Source organism: Thalassophryne amazonica, chromosome 14 (assembly GCF_902500255.1).
Source record: "Thalassophryne amazonica chromosome 14, fThaAma1.1, whole genome shotgun sequence".
In the NCBI taxonomy this organism is placed as follows: domain Eukaryota; kingdom Metazoa; phylum Chordata; class Actinopteri; order Batrachoidiformes; family Batrachoididae; genus Thalassophryne; species Thalassophryne amazonica.
Window position 1 is genome coordinate 35,715,792 of NC_047116.1, and position 27,368 is coordinate 35,743,159.

The 27,368-nt window shown below is 38.8% G+C and overlaps 2 protein-coding genes across 4 annotated transcripts in view; one reads left to right on the forward strand and one right to left on the reverse strand.

Moving 5' to 3' along the window:
• The first annotated feature begins 4,618 nt into the window (after nucleotides 1–4,618).
• On the forward strand, nucleotides 4,619–9,490 carry LOC117524722 (protein SIX6OS1-like). Of its 2 annotated transcripts, XR_004564839.1 has the most exons (9): nucleotides 4,619–4,714; nucleotides 4,879–4,935; nucleotides 7,532–7,658; nucleotides 7,823–7,912; nucleotides 7,994–8,181; nucleotides 8,270–8,312; nucleotides 8,392–8,491; nucleotides 8,586–8,873; nucleotides 9,381–9,490. XR_004564839.1 is itself a non-coding variant. In XM_034186538.1 (8 exons), the coding sequence occupies exons 1-8, from the start codon at nucleotides 4,663–4,665 to the stop codon at nucleotides 8,739–8,741; spliced, it is 813 nt and encodes a 270-aa protein (XP_034042429.1). In that variant the 5' UTR covers nucleotides 4,619–4,662; the 3' UTR covers nucleotides 8,742–9,043. The 2 variants fall into 2 exon arrangements, 1 of the variants encoding a protein (XP_034042429.1); XM_034186538.1 differs by lacking the exon at nucleotides 9,381–9,490 and having other exon boundaries at nucleotides 8,586–9,043.
• A 2,387-nt stretch (nucleotides 9,491–11,877) lies between these two features.
• Nucleotides 11,878–27,368, reverse strand: part of pfkla (phosphofructokinase, liver a) — a 53,948-nt gene continuing 38,457 nt past the window's right edge. The window contains exons 12-22 of one of the 2 annotated variants that reach the window (XM_034186537.1): nucleotides 27,101–27,164; nucleotides 26,843–26,989; nucleotides 25,912–25,982; nucleotides 18,535–18,622; nucleotides 18,296–18,448; nucleotides 17,895–18,059; nucleotides 17,745–17,806; nucleotides 15,626–15,737; nucleotides 13,131–13,230; nucleotides 12,658–12,763; nucleotides 11,878–12,038 (exon numbers count right to left, since the gene is read on the reverse strand). In XM_034186537.1, coding sequence (XP_034042428.1) covers nucleotides 11,891–12,038; nucleotides 12,658–12,763; nucleotides 13,131–13,230; nucleotides 15,626–15,737; nucleotides 17,745–17,806; nucleotides 17,895–18,059; nucleotides 18,296–18,448; nucleotides 18,535–18,622; nucleotides 25,912–25,982; nucleotides 26,843–26,989; nucleotides 27,101–27,164 — 1,216 coding nt within the window. In that variant the 3' untranslated portion in view covers nucleotides 11,878–11,890. The remainder of the gene's footprint in view (nucleotides 12,039–12,657; nucleotides 12,764–13,130; nucleotides 13,231–15,625; nucleotides 15,738–17,744; nucleotides 17,807–17,894; nucleotides 18,060–18,295; nucleotides 18,449–18,534; nucleotides 18,623–25,911; nucleotides 25,983–26,842; nucleotides 26,990–27,100; nucleotides 27,165–27,368) is intronic. The other variant, XM_034186536.1, reaches the window with a different exon arrangement.

Here is a 27,368-nt window from a genome sequence, read left to right on the forward strand (position 1 = left end):
GAATAATTATTTTTAAAGTACGAGTAAACGCACACTAAATCACATTCACGAAATGATACTGAAAATATTTTATGCATTTAAATCTATTTCCAGAATTTATGAATTCACAAAAAAAAAAAAAAAAAAAAAAACATGACATGGTTATTTCAATGGTTTTATGAGCCACTGTTTGAGCAATTTGATTTTTAAACATTATTTTAAAATTGAGGAAAATACGTTCATTTATTTTCAAAGTACCAGTACTTGGAAAAAAATAAAATTGAGTTGTGCTTTTAAAAATGCATCCTCAAAGCTACAGTGTGTATGATTTAGTGCCACCTTGTGGTGTAGTTGCAGATTGCATTAAGTTGTTGCCCTTTACGTTTCTGCTACTTTGGCAACAGGGATTCATGCTCCCTTGCTTTCTGTTCGGATAAGCACACATGTAGTCCCTCCAGTAAGCCAAATCAGCAAAATCGACACACGTGCTGTAGTCATGTCAAATCTTGCGGTCAAATTTCATGCATACTCACTTTAGTAAACAAGGCATACCTCATTACTGGAGTGTTCAATCCATTTATATCCATCCATTAAAGTTAAATTAGCAGCTTTAAGCAGAGTAAAAGCAGCATGCACAGGAGCACAGGAGTGGAAACAAGGCACTGCACATTGTGTTGGGCACCAACTTTTCCAAAACTAATTGCAAGATCTCAAAGGATGTGCTGAGTGGACTAACTTAGTAAGTTAAAATGATTATTTTTACTTTTATCTGTTACATATCCAAATAAATCCAAATACTTGATAATGTGAAGTCTATATTATGGTATACCAGCACCTAGATCTGACAGCATGTCATAGCGTGAAGTACAGTGCACTGATTACCATTATTTTATATTTATACACGGAATAGTACTGGTACAAAAATATAGACCCTCGATATAAAAACCTAGAAAAGGATAGGTCTCAGTCTGTATTATAAAAACCCCAGAAATGGACATGTATAAAAACAAACAAACAAATAAACAAAAACCCTAGAAATGGACGTCTGTGTCTGTATAAAAACCTAGAATCGGACAGGTCTAAATAAAACCTAGAAATGGACATGTCTCAGTCTGTATAAAAACCTAGAAATGGACAGGTCTAAGGAAAAAAAAAACTAGAAATGGACACATCTCAGTCTGTATAAAAACCTAGAAGTGGACAGGTCTCAAAAAACCTAGAAATGGACATGTCCCAGTCGGCATAAAAACCTAGAAATGGACAGGTCTAAAGAAAACCTAGAAATGGACCTTTCTCAGTCTAAAATAAATAAATAAATAAATAATCTAAAATGGACATGTCTTAGTCTATATAAAAACCTAGAAATGGACAGGTCTTAAAAACCCTAGAAATGGACATGTCTCAGTTTGTATAAAAACCTAGAAATGGACAGGTCTAAAAAAAAAAAAAAAAAAAAAAAACTAGAAACGGACAGTTCTAAATAAAACCTAGAAATGGACATGTCTCAGTCTATATAAAAACCTAGAAATGGACAGGTCTAAGGAAAAAAAAACTAGAAATGGACACGTCTCAGTCTGTATAAAAACCTAGAAGTGGACAGGTCTCAAAAACCTAGAAATGGACATGTCCCAGTCGGTATAAAAACCTACAAATGGACAGGTCTAAAGAAAACCTTGAAATGGACATTTCTCAGTCTACAATAAATACATAAATAAATAAATAATCTAAAATGGACATGTCTTAGTCTATATAAAAACCTAGAAATGGACAGGTCTCAAAAAAAAAAAAAAAAAAAAACTAGAAATGGACAGGTCTAAAAAAAAAAAACTAGAAATGGACATGTCTCAGTCAGCATAAAACCTAGAAATGGACAGGTCTAAAAAACTGATTCCACTCACTGTGTGCTCTGATAGGCATGAGCTTTAATATGATATTAGGTTATTGTGAAGGAACGCAAAAACTATTGCGAGGGAATGCAATAATCTGGGCCAAAAAAAAATTAACCATCCTAACAGCTCTTCATGCCTCAAGATGGCTTACGGCGTAGTGAATGTTTTGTGTGTGTGTGTGTGTGTGTGTGTGTGCGTTAGAATAATTAGCACTGTCAATTAGCTCGTTCAAATCATTGTCCATCAGCAAGACAAACTCTGCCATGTTTAGCTAAACACTGACCCCACTAGTGTGTGCCTAATTTTATTTATTTATTTCATTCATTTAAAAGAAAAAACAAAAAACAAAAACAGAAAAGCAGAAATAAAGCATCTCCATTACCAGAATGAAAAGGAGCAGAGAGAAGAACAAGTCTTATATTTTCTGCCCCTTTTTACAATACAATCTTTCAATATCCAGCGTCATTTTTCAACATTATTTAACAGATTGTATTTCTTTAACTTGTCACATACCACTGACTTATTTCATAATTATGACCATTATTAAATAGATTACATCTCTGACAGGTTACATTTTTAAACTTAAAACATTTTATACATTATTAACAAATTACATTTTTTTTTTTAACTTCCTTACAGCCCACTAACTTATTTTATAGTTTCATACTTACTTAATACATCTAGTTTAATACGTTTTTTAAATAATTTAAGCGACCTTAATTCTTTAATTTCTTTGTTGAGATTGTTCCATAATTTTACACCATTTACTGCAATACTCCGTTCTTTTACTCTGGTTCTGTATCTTGGTTTTCTAAAGACTTCTATTCCTTTCAGTTTATAGCTACTTACTCTTTTCTCAAATATATTTTGAATGTTTGTTGGTAAAGTATTTTTATTTGCTTGGTACATTGTTTGTAATATTTTCAAATCGACCAAATCACGAAATTTAAGTACCCTGTACTTAATGAACAATGGATTAGATGGATCTCTAAAACCACTGTTGCTAATCACCCTTAAAGCCCTTTTCTGCAGAATAAACAAAGGTTGTATATAAGATGTATATGTTGATCCCCAGATTTCTACACAATAAGTTAAATATGGGAAAATCAATGAATTGTACAATGTTAATAAACCATAACTATTTAATGAATATTTTACTTTATGCAAAACAGCAATGGCTTTCGCTATTTTTCCTTTTATGTAATTTATGTGTGACTTCCATGTAAGATCTTCATCAATTATGACTCCTAAAAATGTCATTTCTTTTACCCTTTGTATATCCATTCCATCTATTTGTAATGACACGTTATTTTTTTTTTTTGCTCTGTCATTAAACAATATGAAATTTGTCTTATTAATATTTAGTGACAGTCTGTTTATATCAAACCAATGCTTAACCTTTTCCAATTCTGTTTTTATCACTTGTGCTACTTCCTGTATATCTGATCCAGAGTAAAACAGCGTTGTATCATCAGCAAATAAAATGCTACCAAGCACATTAGATACATTCACAAAATCATTGATATACAAAATAAACAGTTTGGGTCCAAGTACTGATCCTTGTGGTACTCCATAAGCAATATTACACAATTCTGATTTGATATTATTTATCTGAACAAACTGTTTTCTGTTTTCCAAGTAGCTTTTTACCCACTGATGTGCAATACCTCTTATTCCATATTGTTGTAACTTGTGAAGCAATCTTGAGTGGTCAATAACATCAAAAGCTTTTTTCAAGTCAATAAAAATACTTACAAAATAATCCTTATTTTCTATTGTTGTTGATATTTTCTCTATTAATTCCATAATTGCCATAGCTGTCGAATGTTTTGTTCTGAATCCATACTGAGCATTATTTAAAATATGATGTTTCTCAGTGAGTTTATCCAACCTTGTCACAAAAACTTTTTCCATAATTTTAGAAAACTGTGGAAGCAATGATACTGGCCTGTAATTAGAGAATTTATGTTTGTCTCCATTTTTATATAATGGGACTACCTTGGCAATTTTCATTTCATCTGGAAAAATCCCTGTTGACAGAGACATATTGCAAATATAAGTAAATGGTTCAATAACAGTTTCTATTATACTTTTTACAGTCATCATGTCTAAATCTTCATGGTCAGTTGATCTTTTGCTTACACAGTTTTTTACAATATTTCTTATTTCATCTTTTTCCACATTGTCCAGGAAAATACTATTGACCGTATTTACAAGTGTATGTATGGTATGGTACAAAACGTATGGAAACAAATTAATACAATAAATGCAACACAACACAAATGGGATGAACAATGTGACATACAAAGGACCAATCAAATGGCAAGGATCCACTCAGCCATTATATTATATGGCTGCCACACTATGCACTTTCTGATTGGCTGAGTAGCAGTCGGATATTTTCATGACAATTGGAAACGCATATTTTCGTGACAAATCAGAAAGCTAAAAACACAATTAGAAAAACCAAGTCGGACATGAACGTACTCCATAAATATCTAAACAGCATCGGAAAAAACACAGATTAAAAGCCTACCAGCTAACTACTGAACCATCTGTTAAGCTAATGGAGACATTTAAAATTTTTTTTCTACTGGTGTTATCTGAATTAACAATGTAACCACAAAACTACTCATCAGTTATTCATCATTAAATATACTTTTTAGACTAAACTACATCAATTAAAAGTCAGGTGTTTGAAGCTTTCGACTGTGTGCTACTGCAGCAGCTGTGGACAGCTACCTTAGCTGTTAGCTCCTTAGCTCCTGTAATTAGCTCTTGCAAATGCTGTAAAATGGACAATGAAGTTTCCCTGTGTGATATCGACAACCTCCTCTTTCAACTTGGTGAGTTCAGTGGATATTTTTTTCAGACCAATACTGTAAGTTTTATTGTTTCATATTTTGTTCATGTTTCAAAGTAAGATTAGGCTATGCTATTGTTGCAGTTATGCTAATCTAGAAGTAGAGTTTTATGAGCTATATACTTTTCTTTGTATCGTATGGTGTAGTTCTTCAGACACGGTTTCTTGCCCAAAAGAAGAATGAACTCAACCAAGAAATTAAAGGTAAAAATGTCATCTTCTTTTTATATAACTTCAAGCGTGCCTTCAAGACAACACAACTAAAGTAGTCAGCATTCCCTCAGGTAACATACAAACAAGATACTTAAATATATTTTCTTGACCTTATGCGGGGTTTTTTTTTTCCTCCTAATTTAAAAAAAATATTTTTAGACCCCAACAATTAATCAACATTGATAATAGAAATAAACATCAGGTGCAGTCATACATGACATACGAGGTCTGTAAGAAAAGAATCTGACCTTTTTATTTTATGCAAAAAATATATGGATTTGATTCATATGTTTTTACGTCAGCCAAGCTTGAACCTTCGTGCGCATGCGTGAGTTTTTCCACGCCTGTCGGTTGCGTCATTTGCCTGTGGGCAGGCTTTGAGTGAGCACTGATCCACCCCTCTCGTCGTTTCATTGCGAGGAAATGGTGGAATGATTTGGGCTTTTTTTCCATCAGAATTTTTCCAGAAACTGTTAGAGACAGGCAGCTGGAAACCATTCGAAAAATTTATCTGGCTTTCTGTGAAAATTTTACGGGCTTCACAGAGAATAAGGAGTGTTACTACAGCTTTAAGGATGGCCCACAATGGCGCATGGCGCGCCACGCTCCGAGCCGCCATCGAGAGGCAGAAACCACCACATCATTTCTAAACGGATGGCTGTGTGGAGCCGGGACCGTCGTGTGCAATTTCTCTGGTTATCACAAGAGCTGGACATCAGCCATTTTCCGGCAGATTTCACTTTTAACAAGAGATTTTGTCATGGAAAGCCGCGCGGAGGGTTCGCGCGCCACGACCGATTCGCTGATGAAGCGAGACAAAGGAACACCTCCGTTTCGGAGTGTTAAAGGACAAGTTGGGACATGCCTATCTCGGCTTTCAGTGCTTACCAGTCGAGTGAGTATAAGAGGGGGGGGGGGTTCGGTTGAACCCCCTCTATATACGGGCATGCTTCACACCAAGTATTTTGTTTCTCATGGTCTGAGAGTCCTTCAGGTGCCTTTTGGCAAATTCCAGATGGGCTGCCATGTGCCATTTTCTAAGGAGTGCCTTCTGTCTGGTCACTGTACCATACAGGCCTGGTTGGTGGATTGCTGCAGAGATGGTTGTCCTTCTGGAAGGTTCTCCTCTCTCCACAGAGGAATGCTGGAGCTCTGATAAAGTGTCCAGTGGGGTCTTGGTCACCTCTCGGCCTATCACTCGGTTTAGACGGGCAGCTAGCTCTTGTAAGAGTCCTGGTGGATCTGAACTTCTTCCATTTACGGATGACAGAGGCCGCTGTGCTCATTGGGACCTTCAGATCAGCAGAAATGATTCTGTACCCTTCCCCAGATTTGTGCCTTGAGACAATCCTGTCTCAGACATCTACAGACAATTCCTTTGACATCATGCTTGGTTTGTGCTCTGACATGCACTGTCAACTGCAGGAACTTATATGTAGACAGGTGTGTATTTCCAAATCATGTCCAATCAACTGAATTTACCCCAGGTGGACTCCAATTAAGCTGTAGAAACATCTCAAGGATGATCAGTGGAAACAGGATGCACCTGAGCTCCATTTTGAGGTTCATGGTAATGGATGTGAATATTTATGTACGTGTGATTTTTTTTTTTTTTTAAATAAATTTACAAAAATGTCAAAACATTTTTCACATTGTCATTATGGGATATAGTGTGTAGAATTTTGAGGAAGAAAAATGGATTTCATCCATTTTGGAATAAGGCTGTAACACAAAATGTGGAAAAAGTGAAGCGCTGTGAATATTTTCTAGGATGCACCGCATCCAGTTTTATTTGGAATACCTTTGGCTATGTGTGTACTGAATTGTGTACCTTTATCACAAAATGCACAATTGTTATGGAAATTTTAGCTAAGCTGCACCACTACACGATATTTTGTGTGTGTGCTTTACCTCCTCAGCTTCATTTAATTTGTTTATATACATCTTTTCCTGTATTTCAAGCCTGTAATACATTCTCAAAAAAGTTGTGACACTAAAACATTTACCACTTTGCAATGTTGCCATTCCTTCTCACAACACTTGAGATGTTTCAGCATTGAGGGTACCAAGTGATGCCAGTACTGCTTCTGGTCAAGGTTAACATAATTCCTTTTACACAGTAAAGTTTTAAGTGACATTGATCAAATGCAGTGTGCAGTTGTGACAGGAACGGCATAAAAATCTATTCGAAATCGGCATGCAGAAACCTTTTTTGGAATGTACTGCAAGCCTGATATGCAGGAATGGATGCATGTCAAAAGAAATAAAGTTAACCACAAAAGAACATAAAATATCTTGGGTTCATACCATCTACAATGAAACAGAAGTGAAAGAATTTTTCTGTTTTTATCCCCAAATTTTTCTGATGTGGGGTTGTATTGTAGTTTCATGATTTTGAGCTGTTGACAATTATAAAGAAAAATTAAGCAGACTCTCTTGAATATGAGTATGCCTTTTTTTAAAAAGTAGCTTTAAAATAATTTATTATTCTCAATCAATTATTCTCATATCCATCAAATAATTTGCCATTATTTCAGGTCAGGTGATAGTACACTGTAGTGTTGCATTTCATTTACGTGTTTTCCAGTTTGCAGGGATGACATAGCTGAGAACCGGTCCTACAATGAAACTACCCAAAAAAACATCAAGAAACTTGATGATGAAATTAAGGTCCTGCAGAATGCTGTCAAACAGAAAAAAGAGGATGCCAAAAGGTATGACAATTTAGCAGAAACATGGATTCAAGGCGATACATGATGATGCACAGTACTTAATAGATTTGGTTCAAAGCAATAAGGAAATTCTTAGGTTAAGGAAATGTTAATTCATGAAACAACGTAAACATTGCATTTTTATCTATGACTTATGTTCCATTTAGTGTGAAAGTGACTAACAGCCTACTTCTTCAGTATGAGCAGACCCTCAAAGCTGAACTGGATAAGAGAAAAGAAAGCTACAATCATGACATGTAAGTCCACTTATCTGCCCCATTGAATTGTATTAAAACATCACTGGTCGCTAACCAGTTCATCATTTGTACTCGATCAAGGAGAGAATATGAAGAGAGGATTGCAAGCTGCAGGAAGACATTCCAGGAGCACAAAGAATATTATACCCAAAATCCCCTGGCTCAAAAGCTCCTCATGACTCAGGCTGAAAAAGAGGAGATTGAGAGTCGGATCAAGGTTTGTGATGACCAAATAACAATGAAGCAACAGGAGTTGGACAAACTGAAGGGTAATAACCTTTTAATGACAAGGTGTCTCTAGTAGACCCCAAAACAGTGCATGTCATTAAATTCTTCACTTGAATTCTATCTGATTAGGTCAAGCAGCCATTTCTAACTCCACTGACAAAGAACCAGACAGGTATCTTTAAAACAGTTATGAAACATTACCTACAGTAAGACTTTTTTCTTCTTTCCATAATTGCATCTCGTCTTCTTAGTGTTTCGTCCCAGCAGCCTGTAAATGAGCCAATGCAACAATTTGATAACCAGGCAGAGGGCAGTTATTCTGACATCTACCCGCATGTCAACCAGCCAAAGGTGCCCTAGTGCTTTCAAAGTCAATTTTTCACGTTAGAAGTACTATTAAAATCAAAGTATCCATGATATTACAAATACACAATAAATCTTGCAGGATGGGCATCAACTGTCTGAAGATAAAGGTGTTTATGAGATTCAGGAGGATTTCAATATCCACGATACCCCTGCCGGCTGCCCAACAGAAGAGACAAACCACAAGCTACAGTCATATCAGCACCTTCATGGCATGTTGGAGGGAAAACAAATTTGACTGAATAGCACCTTCACATATAGTATTATGTGTATCACTTTTAACCTTGCCAGTAAAACATTTATTTCTTCAGAACAAGATCAGTCAGAGCCGATGGAGGCTGAGGAGCAGGATCATGGACTAGAACAAGAGGTACAGGTCTTGGTACTGGTAGTTGTGATGTCTAACAAGCCAGAATTAGCTTAAAGGATCAGGCTGCCCAATTTTCATCAAGCAGGTATGTTCTATTCAGTGAGGTAGTTACCACTGAAACTATCTCCACCCTAATGCAATGGCAGTCTCCAAAGCAGAAAAAAAAAATGTAAACATGTCTAGCAATGTGTCTACAGAAATAATATGGTTATCTAAAATAATTTAATCCAGTGACTGAAGATTTCTGTTGAGTTGTTTAACCCGTTTTGCCCCACTGGCAAAAACTGTTGCCGAAGTGTATCACTGTCATTTTCTACTCACAATAAAAAAATCTCAAAGGTACTAAAGCAACTTTTTCCACTTATAAAAACAAATCTGAGCATAAATTGGTTAAGGGCAAATTTATAAATCAATAAATTGATATGTTTGATGATTGTAACATAACCATGCGTTAGGATGTACATTATGTTTGATGATTCCATTTTCTGACTGATGTTTTCTGATTAGAGAGAGCAGTCCACCCTGTTAGGAACACAGGCAGAAGACGAGGAGATAAAGAAAAGAGACGTTCTGGAGGAAGAGAATGCACCATTCTGTACAAACGAAGAAGATGAGGACATCACTGCTCTTCCTCAATCATCAAGAGCTAGTACACAGTCTTCCATTGGAATGAACACTGCACCCTCAACCCCAACATTCCCTTTCAAGTAATTTTTTTTTTCTTTTATTGCACAATTCTATAAAAGGTCAAATCAGTTACAGAAAAATTACAGTTCAGACTAGTAGTAAATCGATAACTAGTCAACTAATTTTCGTGAAGTCAACTAGTCTGTTAATTCTGAGAGAATGATTTCTCACTAATTTAAACAACTGCTTTAAGTCGTGTATTTTTATGGCTTCAGTGCTCACTGGTCTTTACCTGCACAATTACGAGGGGCAATTGAGAAGTTTTGAGCCTTACCCAGAAAGAGTAGGGCATGGTTCTCTCCGAGACACCAACATTTCTCAACACTGCACCCAGTGAGTCAAGACTTCACATTCTCAAGAAATGTTGTTGTCTCAGAATGCGAAAGATACAGAACCATGCCCTACTTTTTCTGGTTAAGAGTCAAAACTTCTCAATCGCCCCTTGCATCAAAATCAGAGACGGAGTACACTTGAAGACATTGTGTCACCGAGGGCAGAGATCCAGCAGTAGCCAACACAGGCCAGCATCCACCAGCAGTCAGCACTCCCTTCACTTTACAGCTTTGAATAAATATCTTGAATCTAGTACCACAAATATTGTTTCCATGTAGTTCGCTGTGTTAATGTTTTCTACTTGTAGTTCCATGTTTTTGTTTTTTAAATTAGGTCAGTTTGGAGTGTCACTGTTTAAACTTGATCTTATTAATTTCTCAAGATTAGTCATTGACTAGTCGATGCCTAATGATACCAGATTAGTTGACTTGTGGTAGTCTTCACAAAGCTCTTAAAACTGTCACTGTATTCACTTCAGCTTGAGTCCTGCTACCTTCTCCCCATGTCACGGGGCATCCGATACCAAATCTCCAGCCTTCCTGTTTTCTGTCAACTCTAACCCAAACACCCCAGGCTTTTCTGGATTTGGGTTCGACATGGGCTCACCACAGGAAGAGGTGAGAAGGAAACATCACTGAATCACCGAAGGACTGATTAACTTTTCCGTCTTCTTTTAGATGTTCATACACGTTGTCTTTGCAGGACTCGGCTTTCCCGTTCACTGGCTCTTTTTTCAGTGATAAGGTACTGCACCGTTACTGGGCTCTTTACTTCACACAAACCTGCTTGGGTTGGGGAAAAAGCAATAAATTGTGTCAACATGTCTTTTCAGAAAACAGAAGCCAAATCCTCAACTGGTAAATCTAAGGATTTCTGTGAACATAATATTGTAGTACAGACACATTATCTTAACTGTGATAAACGTCTATTTTTACAGGTCCCGAGTTCTTGTTTAACCAACCCAACCAGACTGAAGACTTTCAGTTTTCCTTTTCCTTCAAGAGCCCTAAAACATCTACTACTGACAAAGACAAGAGCTCTGGAGATGATTTTCCATTTTCATTCAACTTTTGAGAGTTTTAAGAGAATCCTAATAATTTGGTTTAAAAGGTTGCAGAATTTGAAATTTTTTATCAGTTTAAAATCTAATTGAAGTTTGCCAGAGATGACTTAATGTTGGAAATGTTCTCTGTATTTGTTTAATATTAAATAACATTTGTTCAAGTTAATCACTTAATAGTTCTTAATATCACATTCAAAGGAACACCAACAGTGTCATTGTTAAGAGTAATTTATTGAAGATATTACTGTTCAAATAATACAAAGCATAACGTCATAACCGGTGTGATTTTCTTTTCTCCCTCTCATACATACATACATATATATCTCAAGAATTGCTGTTCAGTTTGGACATTTATGACAAGTTGTGTTTCAGTCATACATGGAATGGGAGATCTGCTTTTTCTTTTAACAGTAATTTTTAGATGGTCACACTGAGGCCAACAGTTACATATCAAACATAAAAGGCATTACACCACAAACTACTCAAGCAGTCCAAATTTTACTTCCGTGCAAGTTACACAAGGTTCCTCAAATATATTAGCTCTAACTTTAAGGTGAAAATAGAACAAGACAAACATTTCAGGTTCTCGCTCAGATTCTGTATTTATCACCATGAATACTTCAGTTACAATATTTACTTTCATGTGCCACAACTGACAACAATCTGAAGATCTGCCACAGTATTGTTTTTTGACACCATTGTTTCACAAGGATTACTTCTATACAACATTTATTTTAGGGGAACGCAATAGGATTAAAAACTTGAAATGAAGACATTTATAAATGAATATTTAAACTGATAAAAAAAGAATGGATTTTTGTTTTAAAATTATAAAAGCACATCATAAGAGTAGCTCTAAAAACAGGAGTGATAGAAAAGTCATTAAAGTGTGCACATGTTGCACTTGCACTTCCACAAGTGTTTTTTTTTATGCCTAGAACCCTGGGTCAAAGCTGAGGGAGCGTTGGGTCACATGCTGAACTCTTCCTGGGACATACTCACTGAAATTAGTTTGGTATTTGGCCAACATTTTAAGCATTGGCCGCATGCTGAACCACCAATGGACTGTGGGTATCCGGTGCCTGCCAAGCAGAACATAGTCTTTAGATTGGCACTTACACTGTCATACTGCTAATGACAACTAATACCTGGTTCATACGGCAGGATTTAAAATTATCTGTAGGTTTCCGAAACCTGAGAGACCACACACGTGGAGAAAGAAAAAAAAAAAATCATAGATCTAACAGGTTTACTAAAGGAGTGGAGACTGCACGATCACTGGACTTTCTGGTAAGTCAGAACAGCTGTTTTGATTTTATTTTCTGCTCCGTATGTCCGTCACCTCGCTTTCTGATTGGCTAGATGTCACATTCAGCAGGCTGTGTGATCGTTTGTGGTCAGAGGACAACACGCGCTGCGATATCGGGCCAAGACAATCCAACATATCCCCGACACTGAATATCCTCGATTTGCGTTCAGAGCGCCCCTAACGTCCTTCCGATCAGAGTGCTCTTAACACACCACACACGGCAGGAATATCTGATAAGATTATCTTTAGCGTCATCACAATTGTCGGGGCATCCTTAAGATTGTCGGAATGGGAAGACTGGGTCAGATATCGGCCTAATTATCTTGCCATGTGAACCAGGCTTAAATAAGAGAAGTACTTGAGAGGAACATTGAGGATTTTGCACTGCTTACTCAAAATCGGTCACCGCCTTCAGTTCACTGACTGGAATGAATGAAATGAGCTTTTTCTCAAGGCCAAGCAAACATGCACTGTCTGACGTGTTGGCAAACAGACGTCCTGGTTTGAGAACAAGCAGAACTGTTAGATCATTCCTGTGTGACCGTAGTCAAAGTTAATCCCCAGTCTGAGTTTCACAAATATGCATCCCATCAGGTCACAGTATGAAACCTTGTCCTGGGAAAACCCTATGTTTTTCCAGGCATGTTGAAATGAGATATTCCATCGTGCCATAGTTTTGTTTCAAAGGTGACTAAATTTTCAGAATGTTCAAAAATACTAAATCATATTTGTGTACAACCGTGAGTTTCACATTTGCCACAACTGCAGACTATGACCTGTGATGCATATCCATGAGAGTGGGAACTTGGCTTTAGTCACACATTTACAAGCACTGTATTCATCCTGTCAACCTTTAGTACTTCACCTTGTCGGTCATTCTCAGTGAGCGTCTTGGAAATCCACTGGATCGCCCTCACACCTAATTTGGTGCCAAAATTTCTATCAAAAGGTGAAGGTACGCCTCCCTGTGGTAAACAAACACAAAGGAAGCATAAGTTGTGGCAATAATTCTCAGTACATCACTTTCAGCAAACTAGCATGACAGCACATCAATTATCTTAAAAACAGACAGCGCCTGATTTACTAAAGGTTGTGTGTGGTAAAATGTGCACAAACACCATTGCACTCAAATGCATCTGCATTCTGAGTTACTAACAGAATGTAACAGGGACAGTGTCTGTTAAATGTGCAAAATAGTGTGTATTTACCATTTCGGGCGACTGCAGTCATGCATATGCAATTTGGGGTTTGTCCATCAAAGTTCAGGGAAGGAACAAGCAAATAGGAGTGGGCTGCACATGCAACATGATTTATTAGTCAAAAGAAAATTTAGGAGGTGCTGATAACATCTGTATTTTGTGAGTTTGAAACCTTGGCACCAATTTATTGAACTTGACCGAATGCTGCTTCAGCAGCCAAGATGCTGCCACTTCCTTAAATAGAGAGGAAAAAATAAATCTCTATGAACACAGAGCTTTTTAAAAAATAATTAATTTGTTAATTAATTAATTAATTAATTAATTAACTTTGTTCTTGTTTCTTTAAGAATAAATGTATGTGTAACACAGATTCACATATCAGGGTTTATGCGGGATATTACAGCTGTGCGCAAAGATGCACAATGCATAAAACATGTTCATGCACTATTACAGCAAACAATCAAAAATCTCTTATTTCTCTTGTGTTATTGCTGTAGCTAGCCACAGTATTTAAAGAAATGACAAATTATACCGTGTTCTGCTGGTAGAATGCAAAGAACTGTGAACAGCTGTCTGAGTGCACATCTGTGCATCCCATGAGTCTGTATGGGTTGAACATTGGTGATGTGATGTCTTCTCTGCAAAGCTTTAAACCAGTTTGTGCAATAAAAAACAGAAACTTTTGGTACTTTGCTAAGAATAAAAACGAAACCAGAAACTTTATAATTTATTATGTTCCGGCACAGAATCGTTATTTTAAAAATAATGATAAGCAGTTAATACCATTATGTTTTTCATTGTTGAAAGGGTTTCTGTTTACAATGACCCGGTGAGGTTCACTTCCTGTCGTTCACTTATTTTGGTTGATATTTGGGGGGGAGACAAAGCGCTGCATCCTGTATTACACACCGACAAACGTAGTCAGAGCAGACAAACATCGAGGGACTTCTTTAAAAACACTAAGTTTATTGGCATTATTATGCTTTTTTTGGGGGGAATTTATTTTTGAGATGGTGGACGCCTGGATAGACCACTGTGACGAGGAACGTCTTTACAAATGCTGTGTTTCTTCAGTAATTTCCACAATAAGGAATTAAAATATTTCCCAGACGTCATCTTCCAAAACAAAGACAACTTACAATCAGGCTATGATGATGAATCAGACTGAAATGATGTAACAGGTCAGATTAAGACTTTATATTTTTACATTTCAGTGTGTGAATGGTTTTAATATTTGAAACAGAACTATATCAATGGTCGCGTGAGGACCGGAGCCTTAGCTGCAAGTTAGCGCTCGGTCCAGTATTTTGGTCTGCAAGGCTGAGACCAACACAGCGCTATCTTTTAAAAATACATGAACACACTGCTTCGCTTTAAATACACAAGTCTATTTCAGATGATCAACGTGGACCTTTCATGAGGTGAAAGATGGAATGTTCCATCTTGCATCGAATTAAATATTTGTTCCACTGAAAGAATGCAAAAACATTCATTATTTGTTTTATATAACGGCTAAAATAGAGGCTTGTCATTTGATATATTAATTTATAAACAAAAATGGGACTTACATTTTGGTGTGGTGCTTTGACATCAACAGTCAAACATAAACTTTAAATAGGAGTCCAAAATTGTTCTCAGTCAATTTGGAAAAACAGTCTGTGATACTTCCAAAAAAAAAAAAAAAAAAAGACTGTTCTTCCTCAGCCCAGTGAAAAATCGCATCAGAAATTAGTCCAGCTTTAGTCTGGCCACTAACACATGCACAATAGTCATTATGTTCCACTGTCTATGTCATGTTACTGCACAATATCATTTGTGTACTTATTCTTAGTAATCACCAGCAAACCTGTCTCCACCCAAATACACAAAAGTTTGGACTGTCCATGCAATTTCACATTCATTATCTGGATGCTTAGTAAATAAGGCCCATAGTGTATTAAAGCTCACAGCTGCGAGTTCAGCCCTAGCAGTACCAGCAGGATTCCAGAGCTTCACCACATCCCACAGCAGTTGGGGGCGGGTTCAGATCTGAATTTTGCTCGTTACAGGAAAAGATTAGATGGACAGGATTGTGAGGATTTTTGCATATGAACCTCCAAATAATATCTGCCTATATAACATAACTCTGCACAATATGATCCCTTTAGTATCTGCTCCAAACCTGCTGAAGATGTCCCAATATATTGACCCTGGAGTCAAAGATCCCCTTTCCCTCTGCTGAATAAAGCTTGTGGATGAAATCTGTAGTGTAGTGCTCATGACACTGTTCATTCCTGTAGAGAGAGAATGAAGTTAGCCAGGAAACAACAGAAACAACAAAAAAAACAAGGCCAGTCAGCTATACAAAGTAAGCACATTTAATGTGCCCCCCCCCCCCCCCCCCAAAAAAAAAACCACACACAAACACTTGGGTGTTTGCTACAAAATCTCTGGAGAAAAATCTATCCTAGGATGCTTAAAACATGTGCACAGCACTGTATCTCTGCCGAGATCATTAACAGCCTATCTCACAATGTTAAAAACAAAATAGAGACATTTTAATTTTCCTAGCCTGATGGGTATGGAGGATGAGCAGAAACAACACTGACTACATATACCAAAGACATGGTCGACTGTGTTCTGAGGTTCACTTCCTGGGATGTTCTACTGTTTCTTCATGTATCAGCTCATCACCCTTTCCTGGAACTTATTAACAGTAGATTAAATACAAGCTTTTAAAACAGCCTCCACAAATAAAAAAAAAAGGATTATTCTAGATAATGTACTGGATGGAAAACCTTACTGAGAGAAAAGATGTTCCAGGTGGCCAGGTGAAGACCAATGGTTCTCAAACTGCTCAGGTACAACCTCACCTACACATTTTTTATGCCACAAGCTGATTAGCTCAGTCAGGTGTCTGTTATGCTGCGTTTACACATAACGACAAGTCACGAATGCCACGAAGTATACATTCTTGGCCGCTGATCACGAATGTGATGATTCGAGGCAGAGGCATCAGGTCTCCTCAGAAACTGCTGCAACCTGTTACCACGCGTTACGATTAATGGCATGAGTTGCTGGCGAATTATCATGAACCATTAAGCATGGTCAAGAATAATGTTCCGCGCTGTTGCATGGAGCAGCTTATCGTTCTGTCACATTGTGAATGAGGTGATTTGTCTCCACACACACACACCCATATTCATCCATCAGCTGCTGAAGAATTCAGATCGCTACAGTTTGCAGAAGAACTTTGTGACTGCATGCTTAGCTGGGCTCTGTGCCATGGAGTGGTGCAGAGAGGAGGAGGAGACGGAGGGAGCCAGATGTGTGGCTCCACGCGGCTCCTGTCTTGCTCCCTTTCCCAAACATCAGGCACAGCAACAGTAGGAGGTGGAACACCTCCAGGAGCATGCTGATGAGCACTGGAATAAAATTTTTAGCCGACTTGGCGTTACTGTCCTTCTTCAGCATACTGCAGCAATGAAACTGAATGTGGTGCAGCAGGGTTTAATTGTGCACACGTCACAGAAGAATGCTGTCACGCTCTATTAAGGATCACCACTCATCAAGACGGATCAACACGCTCAGTTGCGACCTCCACGACATGAGACAAAATGAGGGTGGTGCGTGACATTCGTGGAAGATTTTCTGACAGCCAAAAATATGCTCCATGAAAATCACGAATATCACACCAATATGCACTATTAAGAAATCTATTCAGATGCGTTAAGTCACGTTAAGAATGCCAGGAATGTGCCAAGAATGATGCAAATATGACATTCGTAATGCATCCTGCCTATGTGTAAACACAGCATTAGCTTGATTGGCTGAACAGCTGAATGAGCTAATCAGCTTGTGGAAGAGCAGGAAGAGAAGCAAAATGGGTAGGTTAGGTGGTAATCGAGGATCGGCTTGAGAACCAGTGCCATGGACGACTGCTCAGCACCACACTAATCGCCATCCTTTCAAGACAAGACCCTTGTTGTTCTCCTTTGGGTTTGTCTTTTCCAGAAACAAGGTTCCAAGTGATCTTCCCCCATCCATTTCAAATGCGTGTTAATATGCATCCATTCCCATATTTCACGCATGCAACACATTCCAAAAAACCTGGTACAGCGCAATTTAGGGCAAGTAGTGACTAGGTGTGATTGGCAAAGGACAAACGAAATAACCACTAAAGTTTTTTTTAATTGCCATTTTCCATGTCATCCTAATTTATACTAATATGGGCTGTAAAATCCCCCACTGAAACTGTGTTGGGGATTCATTCCACTATGGTGTGTGTGGCTCTTATTTACCTCAACACGAGCCCTCGCTGGATGTCCTTCTTCATCTTTTCAGCCAAATGCTCAACATTGGCCTGAAGAGAAGAAAACATTCAACAGTGGCCCTCAGAACAAGTGGAAACTTGTCAACATTAGTGAGAAATAGTTGAGCTTTTTGTCCACCTTCAGGTCATGGATGTTGAAGGGTTCTTCATAGATGTAGGCTGCGTCAGCACCCACAGCCACAGCGGTGCAGGTTGCCAGATAGCCACAATAACCACCCATTGTTTCCACAACAAACACACGCCTCTTGGTGCCACTGGCGGACTGCTTGATCTTGTCGCAGCCCTGAAGAGAAAATCCCAGTGAAATTGGAGCATGAAAGAAGAGTGTAGCAATTAAAGGACTTATATGCAATTACTGATATTCTGGAGATGAAAATTAAAGCTTAACGCTGTAACCTAATATACAGCAGCACAGCTCATTATTTGCTGGGATGTCTTCTGACATTCTCATATTACATAGTCTCCACCTTTAAGCCGTCACGTTAAGGCCAGCATGCTGATCTGGAATCTGTTCATCACCTCCATGGCAGCATTGACAGCCGTGTCAGCTCCCAGGCTGAAGTAAGTTCCGGGGACATTGTTGCTGATGGTAGCAGGGACAACACACATGGGGATGCAGAGCTCTTCATACTGATTCCGGGCTTCAAACAGCTGAAGCACACCGTGATACCCCTTTGAAAAACAAGAATGAAATGTTTCATAATATTGCTAGTAAGAAGTCATTTGCATTTGAGTTATTATTCTGCGCTATACTCTACCTCAAACCCTCCAATTACAAGCAGAGCTGAGATTTCATACTGTCTGATGGTGTTCACAATTTCTGCCATGCATGTGTTTGGAAGGGTTCTGATGAAGGATATTAATCAGAGATTAGAGCCACATTTATTAGAGCGCATACCTCTGACAAATGCAAATATGCTAAAATATTGATCCTTTTCAAAAAAAGCCATCATAATCCACAGACACTGAATCTCCCTTTGTGAGAAGAGTGTCAATTCGCCCTCTTGAGATATCCTATAACCCCTTGCACGCCAGAGGGTTGCTGCGGACTAAACAGAGAATTCACATGTTGACAATTGCAAATGAACATTACACTAACAAAATGTACATTTTTATGCTTTTCATCACGTCAATAAGAGGCCGCATGCATGAAACCCTGAAAACTTGCTAAAACACATATTCCAAATAATCCGTGTCATATACATACATACACATATACATACATACATACACATATACACATATACATACATACATACATAAAAACACTCTGGAACAAAGAGGACAAACAATGTTGTAAAGGACAATAATCAGAACGTTAAAGAGCAAAATTCACTTTCCTCCAGAACGACATGAACAGGAAGCGATCGCAGCTCACAGCGATTCCCATTGAAAATAACGGAGAAACAACCTGAGCTTCTCACGTTTACATAAAACAGAATAAGAATGTCTAAAACCCAGAGACTATTCAGGAGAGTTTTAGGCACAATATACAAAGAGTTTTTTGTTGTGATGTTAATGCTGTTGTCCATGTGCAGCAGTTAAAGTGCCGCCTGATCAGAGCGTCTCAATGCAATTCTCAATGTTAACGACATCTCGCAGAGCGGTGACCCCTCCAAAGTTTTGCAAGATTTGAAACGTCAATAGGGCGATTATATATATATATATATATATACACATATACACACACACACACACACACATATACACACACACACAATTAAACTCCCCTAAACCGACATCATAAACTGGATACTCACACTCGCCAGACAAAATCAAACGTCCCAATGTTTCTGTCTAGTTTTCCATGTGATAAACACTGTATATACTAGATTTTGTATAACACATTTTTGCTCACATTGGACAAAACGCCCCGTCCCATCACAATGCATTTCCATTAAAAACCCCTCACATATACACACAGCAGTCTGGACGTGCTCAGTAACAGAGACACTAGCACTGACACTAGCCGATTCAAGGACAGTGGGTACCGTATTTCCTTGATTAAAAGCCCAGGCGTTTATTTTTTTCAAATGATGCTCACACACGGGACCTAAACGAGGCAGGGCGTAATTGAAGACCGGCGATTATTAACAAAATGCTGCTTACTGCCTGAACTGTAATATGATGTTGCAGTCAGTTTCACACATATCCCCGGGTGTGGTGAACCAAAGACAACCGCTTTAGATAAAAAACCCCTGCGAGCCCTCCCCATAACCCGGTCGAAATGACGGCAACCACAAGGGCTTTGACTGGTCACTTTTCTGGTTTCACTCAATCCTGTCCCATCATATTTTAAAGGTTTTTGCAGTGTGCATGCCGTTTACATTTCAATCATGGATAAATAGAGGAACATTTGGCAGAAAAGTCTGCAAATAAGACCAACTATACAGCACAGAATCTAAAGACGACAAAGTCGCAAAAAGACCTGCAATTTATGGAGGGAAATTGTATATACTGTACCACTGGTTTGGAAGTTGATGAATGTATAAAGAAGTAGCACTTGTTGAGCGACAAATTTATCCAGAAAAAGCCACCGTTCCTGTGGTAAGTTGCATTAAGATGCCCAGCAACAAGGCAGAGAACTTTATAAGGGTCACGCGCACGTCGACGTCATTGCATGGCCACAGAGAAGTACCACTCCTCAATGGACTTAGAAAAAAGTGACTTGACCAAACGTAATCTTATTTTAATGCACATAATGCCCGGCGCTCATTTAAGGCAGGCATTTATTGTTTCAGATGAAGTTTTAAATGAGGCAGGCCCCTATTCAAGGTCAGGCATTTAAACAAGGAAATACACAAGTCTAATTGATGCTGGGGATTCCCCGTAGATCGTCCAGCACCTCCTGACTGTAAGCGTGTGTTCATTAGGCTGATGTTGAGTGAGAAAATGCCAAGTGTGGAGCACGATGCCCAAATCAACACAAAACTCTCACTTATCACAGGAAATATTATATAATAAATTATCAATCAATTCAATCAATCAATTTTTTTATATAGCGCCAAATCACAACAAACAGTTGCCCCAAGGCGCTTTATATTGTAAGGCAAGGCCATACAATAATTATGTAAAACCCCAACGGTCAAAACGACCCCCTGTGAGCAAGCACTTGGCTACAGTGGGAAGGAAAAACTCCCTTTTAACAGGAAGAAACCTCCAGCAGAACCAGGCTCAGGAAGGGGCAGTCTTCTGCTGGACTGGTTGGGGCTGAGGGAGAAAACCAGGAAAAAGACATGCTGTGGAGGGGAGCAGAGATCGATCACTAATGATTAAATGCAGATTGGTGCATACAGAGCAAAAAGAGAAAGAAACAGTGCATCATGGGAACCCCCCAGCAGTCTACGTCTATAGCAGCATAACTAAGGGATGGTTCAGGGTCACCTGATCCAGCCCTAACTATAAGCTTTAGCAAAAAGGAAAGTTTTAAGCCTAATCTTAAAAGTAGAGAGGGTGTCTGTCTCCCTGATCTGAATTGGGAGCTGGTTCCACAGGAGAGGAGCCTGAAAGCTGAAGGCTCTGCCTCCCATTCTACTCTTACAAACCCTAGGAACTACAAGTAAGCCTGCAGTCTGAGAGCGAAGCGCTCTATTGGGGTGATATGGTACTACGAGGTCCCTAAGATAAGATGGGACCTGATTATTCAAAACCTTATAAGTAAGAAGAAGAATTTTAAATTCTATTCTAGAATTAACAGGAAGCCAATGAAGAGAGGCCAATATGGGTGAGATATGCTCTCTCCTTCTAGTCCCCGTCAGTACTCTAGCTGCAGCATTTTGAATTAACTGAAGGCTTTTTAGGGAACTTTTAGGACAACCTGATAATAATGAATTACAATAGTCCAGCCTAGAGGAAATAAATGCATGAATTAGTTTTTCAGCATCACTCTGAGACAAGACCTTTCTGATTTTAGAGATATTGCGTAAATGCAAAAAAGCAGTCCTACATATTTGTTTAATATGCGCTTTGAATGACATATCCTGATCAAAAATGACTCCAAGATTTCTCACAGTATTACTAGAGGTCAGGGTAATGCCATCCAGAGTAAGGATCTGGTTAGACACCATGTTTCTAAGATTTGTGGGGCCAAGTACAATAACTTCAGTTTTATCTGAGTTTAAAAGCAGGAAATTAGAGGTCATCCATGTCTTTATGTCTGTAAGACAATCCTGCAGTTAGCTAATTGGTGTGTGTCCTCTGGCTTCATGGATAGATAAAGCTGGGCATCATCTGCGTAACAATGAAAATTTAAGCAATACCGTCTAATAATACTGCCTAAGGGAAGCATGTATAAAGTGAATAAAATTGGTCCTAGCACAGAACCTTGTGGAACTCCATAATTAACTTTAGTCTGTGAAGAAGATTCCCCATTTACATGAACAAATTGTAATCTATTAGACAAATATGATTCAAACCACCGCAGCGCAGTGCCTTTAATACCTATGGCATGCTCTAATCTCTGTAATAAAATTTTATGGTCAACAGTATCAAAAGCAGCACTGAGGTCTAACAGAACAAGCACAGAGATGAGTCCACTGTCCGAGGCCATAAGAAGATCATTTGTAACCTTCACTAATGCTGTTTCTGTACTATGATGAATTCTAAAACCTGACTGAAACTCTTCAAATAGACCATTCCTCTGCAGATGATCAGTTAGCTGTTTTACAACTACCCTTTCAAGAATTTTTGAGAGAAAAAGAAGGTTGGAGATTGGCCTATAATTAGCTAAGATAGCTGGGTCAAGTGATGGCTTTTTAAGTAATGGTTTAATTACTGCCACCTTAAAAGCCTGTGGTACATAGCCAACTAACAAAGATAGATTGATCATATTTAAGATCGAAGCATTAAATAATGGTAGGGCTTCCTTGAGCAGCTTGGTAGGAATGGGGTCTAATAAACATGTTGATGGTTTGGATGAAGTAACTAATGAAAATAACTCAGACAGAACAATCGGAGAGAAAGAGTCTAACCAAATACTGGCATCACTGAAAGCAGCCAAAGATAACGATACGTCTTTGGGATGGTTTATGAGTAATTTTTTCTCTAATAGTTAAATTTTGTTAGCAAAGAAAGTCATGAAGTCATTACTAGTTAAAGTTAATGGAATACTCAGCTCAATAGAGCTCTGACTCTTTGTCAGCCTGGCTACAGTGCTGAAAAGAAACCTGGGGTTGTTCTTATTTCTTCAATTAGTGATGAGTAGAAAGATGTCCTAGCTTTACGGAGGGCTTTTTTATAGAGCAACAGACTCTTTTTCCAGGCTAAGTGAAGATCTTCTAAGTTAGTGAGACGCCATTTCCTCTCCAACTTACGGGTTATCTGCTTTAAGCTACGAGTTTGTGAGTTATACCACGGAGTCAGGCACTTCTGATTTAAAGCTCTCTTTTTTAGAGGAGCTACAGCATCCAAAGTTGTCTTCAATGAGGATGTAAAACTATTGACGAGATACTCTATCTCACTTACAGAGTTTAGGTAGCTACTCTGCACTGTGTTGGTATATGGCATTAGAGAACATAAAGAAGGAATCATATCCTTAAACCTAGTTACAGCGCTTTCTGAAAGACTTCTAGTGTAATGAAACTTATTCCCCACTGCTGGGTAGTCCATCAGAGTAAATGTAAATGTTATTAAGAAATGATCAGACAGAAGGGAGTTTTCAGGGAATACTGTTAAGTCTTCTATTTCCATACCATAAGTCAGAACAAGATCTAAGATATGATAAAGTGGTGGGTGGACTCATTTACTTTTTGAGCAAAGCCAATAGAGTCTAATAATAGATTAAATGCAGTGTTGAGGCTGTCATTCTCAGCATCTGTGTGGATGTTAAAATCGCCCACTATAATTATCTTATCTGAGCTAAGCACTAAGTCAGACAAAAGGTCTGAAAATTCACAGAGAAACTCACAGTAACGACCAGGTGGACGATAGATAATAAATAAACTGTTTTTTGGGACTTCCAATTTGGATGGACAAGACTAGAGTCAAGCTTTCAAATGAATTAAAGCTCTGTCTGGGTTTTTGATTAATTAATAAGCTGGAATGGAAGATTGCTGCTAATCCTCCGCCCCGGCCCGTGCTACGAGCATTCTGACAGTTAGTGTGACTCGGGGGTGTTGACTCATTTAAACTAACATATTCATCCTGCTGTAACCAGGTTTCTGTAAGGCAGAATAAATCAATATGTTGATCAATTATTATATCATTTACCAACAGGGACTTAGAAGAGAGAGACCTAATGTTTAATAGACCACATTTAACTGTTTTAGTCTGTGGTGCAGTTGAAGGTGCTATATTATTTTTTCTTTTTGAATTTTTATGCTTAAATAGATTTTGCTGGTTATTGGTAGTCTGGGAGCAGGCACCGTCTCTACGGGGATGGGGTAATGAGGGGATGGCAGGGGGAGAGAAGCTGCAGAGAGGTGTGTAAGACTACAACTCTGCTTCCTGGTCCCAACCCTGGATAGTCACGGTTTGGAGGATTTAAGAAAATTGGCCAGATTTCTAGAAATGAGAGCTGCTCCATCCAAAGTGGGATGGATGCCGTCTCTCCTAACAACACCAGGTTTTCCCCAGAAGCTTTGCCAATTATCTATGAAGCCCACCTCATTTTTTGGACACCACTCAGACAGCCAGCAATTCAAGGAGAACATGCGGCTAAACATGTCACTCCCGGTCTGATTGGGGAGGGGCCCAGAGAAAACTACAGAGTCCGACATTGTTTTTGCAAAGTTACACACCGATTTAATGTTAATTTTAGTGACCTCCGATTGGCGTAACCGGGTGTCATTACTGCCGACGTGAATTACAATCTTACCAAATTACGCTTAGCCTTAGCCAGCAGTTTCAAATTTCCTTCAATGTCGCCTGCTCTGGCCCCCGGAAGACAATTGACTATGGTTGCTGGTGTCGCTAACTTCACATTTCGCAAAACAGAGTCGCCAATAACCAGAGTTTGATCCTCGGCGGGTGTGTCGCCGAGTGGGGAAAAACGGTTAGAGATGTGAACGGGTTGGCGGTGTACACGGGGCTTCTGTTTAGGGCTACGCTTCCTCCTCACAGTCACCCAGTCGGCCTGCTTTCCCGGCTGCTCGGGATCTGCCAGGGGGTAACTAACGGCGGCTAAGCTACCTTGGTCCGCACCGACTACAGGGGCCTGGCTAGCTGTAGAATTTTCCACGGTGCGGAGCCGAGTCTCCAATTCGCCCAGCCTGGCCTCCAAAGCTACGAATAAGCTACACTTATTACAAGTACCATTACTGCTAAAGGAGGCCGAGGAATAACTAAACATTTCACACCCAGAGCAGAAACGTGCGGGAGAGACAGGAGAAGCCGCCATGCTAAATCGGCTAAGAGCTAGTAGCTACGCTAAGCTAGCGGATTCCTAAAAACACGCAAAGTGAATAATGTGTAAATAATTTAGAGGTGATTCAGCAGAAGGAGTGCTTTAGTTAAGGCACGTAAAGATTACACTGGGAAACAAATCGTAATCTAGATAACTAGATCAATCTAACTGCGCAGATTAAACAGCTAACAGATACAGAAAAACACCGCTGTGCTCCGGAACAGGAAGTGATACAATACCGCAGTGAGAGCCAACCACCAGTATGGTGAGGCTAATCCTGCAATGAAGCCGGTGGCTACTGCAGTGAAGTTTGGGCTTAAGCAGCAGACTTTGAGCAAAATTCTGTGAAAGAAAGAGGAGATCATTCACGTCACTGAAAATCCTGATAAAGTTGCAAGACAGGCCGGGGCGAAAAAGAGTGTGAGAAAGGTTACATATGAGGATGTCGATACAGGCCTTCTTCTTTGATTTTGGCAGAAATGAGTTTTACCAGACACAAACTGATTAGGAGATGCTTCGATAAAAGAGAGTTCTTTGCGCGGAAGTTTGGTCATGAAGATCCAAGATTTCCACAACCGGTAACTGATCTTTTATATGCGAGAAGCGGATATAATTTGTTACATACATATAACAGATTTTATCTGTTTTATACATATAGCAGATTTGATTTTAATGGACAAAATTCACTGGTCTATCTGAGTCCATTATATGTGAGTTTTACTGTGTATGTCTCACTTTCCAATTACTTACATATCTTTATTTTGCTTAAGTTCAAGGATGCTGTTTTCTTTACCGTTTGGTGCCCAACTTTGAGCCTCCTTGTCCCGTCCATCCTGCCACATGGTGCCAGAGTATCTCTTTCACCTGCACAAAGACAAGTGTCGGTCAGAGGCTAGATGAAGAAGAAGTCAGTCCTAAGAAGGTCCTGACGCCCAATCCTTATCCCTGAACACTGTAGCATGAAGCAGATGAAACTGTACAACTCCTCCCTCTAGAGACACCAGTCCACCTCAGATTACTTCCCCAACCAAGGCTGGTATGCATGCTGAGTGAACGGGAACAATGCAGGTGCAATGTCTTGTCCAAAGACATAGGTAGCGTGAAGCACAAACCAGGAATTGAACACGTCGACATATTAGTAATTAAACTTCCATTCTTCAGAACTCCCTGCACTGTACAGGTAACTTATCAGTAAATACCACATACTGCAAATACAGATGGATAGCAGTGTGACAGCTTCTGAAAAGTGAAGGTGAGATGTCTTTATCTCCACCTATAAGTATTACAGCACATTATCCTTAGCTTTATCTATGGGCCAAAATAACATTTTACAGTCCATGTCCAATAAGTTACTTCATTCTAACACACCTCCAGTATCCACCTTTATGCTCAACAGGTGTTTGGGAGAAGTCATCATGTGATTTTTAACGATGTGGACCAAGCCTGTAATAAATCATGACCAACAACCATCTACTATATATAAATAATTTAACAGTTCATGGAAATGCATTCATATTATTCACTTAAATTAATTTTATGGCTAGCTGCAAATGATTTATATATATATATATATATATATATATATATTCAGACTAACATCTGGAACCAATCCCAAGAAATCGTCCTCCCCAGGGATTACCTAAACTGAATTATAGGTACTGTCTTAACAAGATGCTAGTTCCTAAAATCTACTGTACAGGGGGACAGCTGTAGGAAGGACTTACCATACCATTGGCGAGCCCTTGAAAGCCGTCATTGACAGCGTAGACCTTGTATCCATGAGCGATAGCTACTCTCGCAGCAGACCTCACTGCTGCATTCATTCCTGCAGCTGGAGCTCCAACATTCAGAATAGCTACAGAGCGATTACTCTGAGGAAAAGAAAACAAAAAAAATCACTTTGCATACTTGAGTTTAACTAAACAACTGTGTGCAGGTGTGATGTTTGCTGATACACAATGTGTACTTTTGTAATTGCCAACCTGAGCCTGGGCTGGTTTCTGGAAGGCAAGAAGCTTGTAAATGTTCCAGTTGTTCTCAAAACTCCTGCAGGAACAACGTGTAGTGTTAGTTTGGATTTATTTTATGTTTCCACAATAATCAAACACAAAGAAAACTAGATTCTAGACAAGGAGTTGAGTGACATGTCTCATTTTCTAGCACAAATAAAGCATACAAATACTGAGTACTTTAAACGGTGAATGATGAATAAAGCAAAGTGTTTAAGAAGATGACTGTCTCACATTTGCA